At 52.2% G+C, this 2,465-nt stretch overlaps 1 protein-coding gene across 1 annotated transcript; it reads right to left on the bottom strand.

Moving 5' to 3' along the window:
• Positions 1–252: 252 nt before the first annotated feature.
• Positions 253–1,715, bottom strand: LOC113564883 (lipoprotein lipase). Its single transcript, XM_026992005.1, has 2 exons — positions 1,114–1,715; positions 253–1,036 (listed from the first exon to the last, which is right to left on the bottom strand). Exons 1-2 carry the CDS (start codon positions 1,713–1,715, stop codon positions 253–255), a joined length of 1,386 nt encoding a protein of 461 aa, XP_026847806.1.
• Positions 1,716–2,465: the final 750 nt, after the last annotated feature.

The following is a 2,465-nucleotide window of genomic DNA, read 5'->3' on the forward strand; positions in this document are numbered from 1 at the left end:
AAAAGCATTTTACACATGGCAGCATTTTTTAATTTTGCCAGCCAGGCTTTTAGAAATGGAACAGCGTACATTTCATACCCGTACTCTCGTGTACTTATGGTAGTACACTCTCCAAAACACACACACAAGCACACAGACACACACATGTGTGGAACATGCACTTACTAATTAGAAATAAAAACGCGAAGAACTGCACTCGCATTTTGCTCATTACGTTTCCCTCTATTCTCCCCTACTGTTCCGTTCCTCTATTTATTTGTGCTTTCCCTTTGGGCTGGCATTTCGCTGAACCATGCCATAGGGTGGCTTAGCATTTGTCTCGAAATAATAGACACCCTGTCGTCTGGCCAGAAGCAGCTCCATTGAGGCATTGGCCAAATCGCCGCCCATGCTCTGTCTGTTGCCCGTCTCCCTGGGGCACCGATGGAAGCGGGTCAACTGCTGCCATTCGCTGACCGCACAGCCACGGGCCGGATATTCCCGGCCGGGCCGCAGACTCTCGGCAAAGAGGATGAATGCCCTCCAGTGGCTGCACTCGAGCCAGAAGCAGCCCGGCTGCTGACTGCCCCAATTGGCGTAGAAATCGGCATGCCCCAGCGGGCGATCGAAGCCGTAGCTGCCGACACTCGTATGTAGCACCTCCACATAGTCCGCATCCCCTTTGGCCAGACGCTCCTTGTCCTGGGCATACCGGAAAAAGGGCAAGGCCGGATCCAAAGCACGGATCATCCTGAGCCGCCCCGTCTGCAGGTGCTTCCCAGCCAGGCCCGCCACATGGGCTCCCATGCTGAAGCCCACCAGCTGCAGATCCTCGAACCTCAGGCCCGCCTCCTGGTGCAGAAAGTCCACGAATTTGGCCAGCACCTGTCCCACGGGCTTCACCCGATAGCTGGCCGTAATGTAGTCCGCTATGGCGCCGCGGCCCCAGTCCACGGTGAAGATGTTGTACCGCCCCTTGTCCAGCGATAGGTATGGTGGGAGCAAGGCGCTGTAGATATTGGCATTTGCATTGCCCAGCCAGCCGTGGATGAGGATGCTAAAGGAGAAATGACAGAGAGAGAAATTACACTGAGGGAAAAGGCTTTTGGCTATCAATCCAGCTGAAGCACTCACCGTGTCGGATTGAAGGGATTGAAGCGCGACTGCCGCAGCGAGGCGGCATCATAGAGATGCACGGTCTCCGTGGTCACGGCCCGTCCGTCCATCGCCATCACATTCAGGCCGAAGGCGGCACTCAGGGTGCTGCCCACTGCCTGCTGGAAGAGCCTTCTTCGATTGGACGCCGCCGCATCCTTATGCGCATTCGAAACGCGATGATTGCCGGTTATGGTATGCAGTTGGAAATACGTGTGCCGTTCGGCATTGTACAGCAGTTTGTAGTCGGACGACTGCAATCGAAGTAATTGTTCTGTCTCGGGACTGATGTCCGAGCTACGCCCATCCAATATTGGCAACATACTGAGCTTGGGCCTGGGACTGGGACTGGGAGTGGGAGTGGAACTGGGGCTCATTAGGTTAGACAATGACAGCAGTGGCAGTCGGTTGGCCATTTGTGTGTCAAAGTAGTTCGTCTGTTGCCTCATACCCATCGCAGTCATCATCATCATCATCATTCTCATGGCACTTTCCACTTCATTTGTCACTTTTACTTGCACTGCGGGTCTTGGCAGCTGTCCCGGTGCCGGCACCAGCACCAGCTCTTGCTCCAGATCCATCTCCTGCAATTGATTGTTGTCTGCATTGTCCTTCCCCAGTCCATGGGCTTTGTAATCAGACTCCTCTTTTACGAGTAGTTTTGCTGCAGCCAGCCACAAACAAACTGTGAGACGACGAAACGAAAGTGCATTAGACGGAATCTACTGTGCAACTAGAGCACAGATCCACAAATGAGAGGATTCAGTGCAGAAAAATGATTCGAATACGAATGATGATGGTAGTCACCTGCCTGACAAATCACTAGCAGCCTCAATACATGCCCCATCATTACGGGGGCAGGGTTCAATTGGAATCACACTCAGAGCCTCCTACAGACCGAGCACAACCTCAACGGGCAGCAATGAATAACTGACTGGCATGGCATGGCCCCTGGTTACCCCTCATTATTTGGGACATATTTCTCATCTTATTTTTGACTGCATTTCTCTCTCTGTCACTCTCTTTCTACCCGATTAATATGCAGAACTTCACACTCTGTTCCAGCCTGGTCTTCATTGATTTCTTCTTAACAAGCGGTAATTGTTTGGCGGATGAATGACGGCTGTAAGTGCTCTCTCTCTCTCCCATTAGCTGCTAATCGGTTGAGTCAACAACTCGGTCTGTCGGCTCGGTCTGGAGAAAGACAGACTGGGGGAAACAGCGAGAGAGAGAGAGAGAGAGAGAGAGAAGTTTTTTTGGGAATCTGTGCCAGTGACCAAGTTTTTGTGTAAGCACTCCATTTAGCACTCAAAGATGATAGCTCAGTTCTT

Source organism: Drosophila persimilis, unplaced genomic scaffold (genome assembly GCF_003286085.1).
Source record: "Drosophila persimilis strain 14011-0111.01,24,50 unplaced genomic scaffold, DperRS2 tig00000000-arrow-pilon, whole genome shotgun sequence".
NCBI classification, from domain to species: domain Eukaryota; kingdom Metazoa; phylum Arthropoda; class Insecta; order Diptera; family Drosophilidae; genus Drosophila; species Drosophila persimilis.

What these genes read in the sequence shown, in the direction of transcription:
- LOC113564883 (XM_026992005.1), bottom strand. Translation starts at nt 1,715, where the DNA reads ATGGATCTGGAGCAAGAGCTGGTGCTGGTGCCGGCACCGGGACAGCTG. An exon ending in AATCCCTTCAATCCGACACG is followed by an intron (nt 1,037 to 1,113) that starts GTGAGTGCTTCA and finishes TTTCTCCTTTAG; the next exon opens with CATCCTCATCCACGGCTGGC.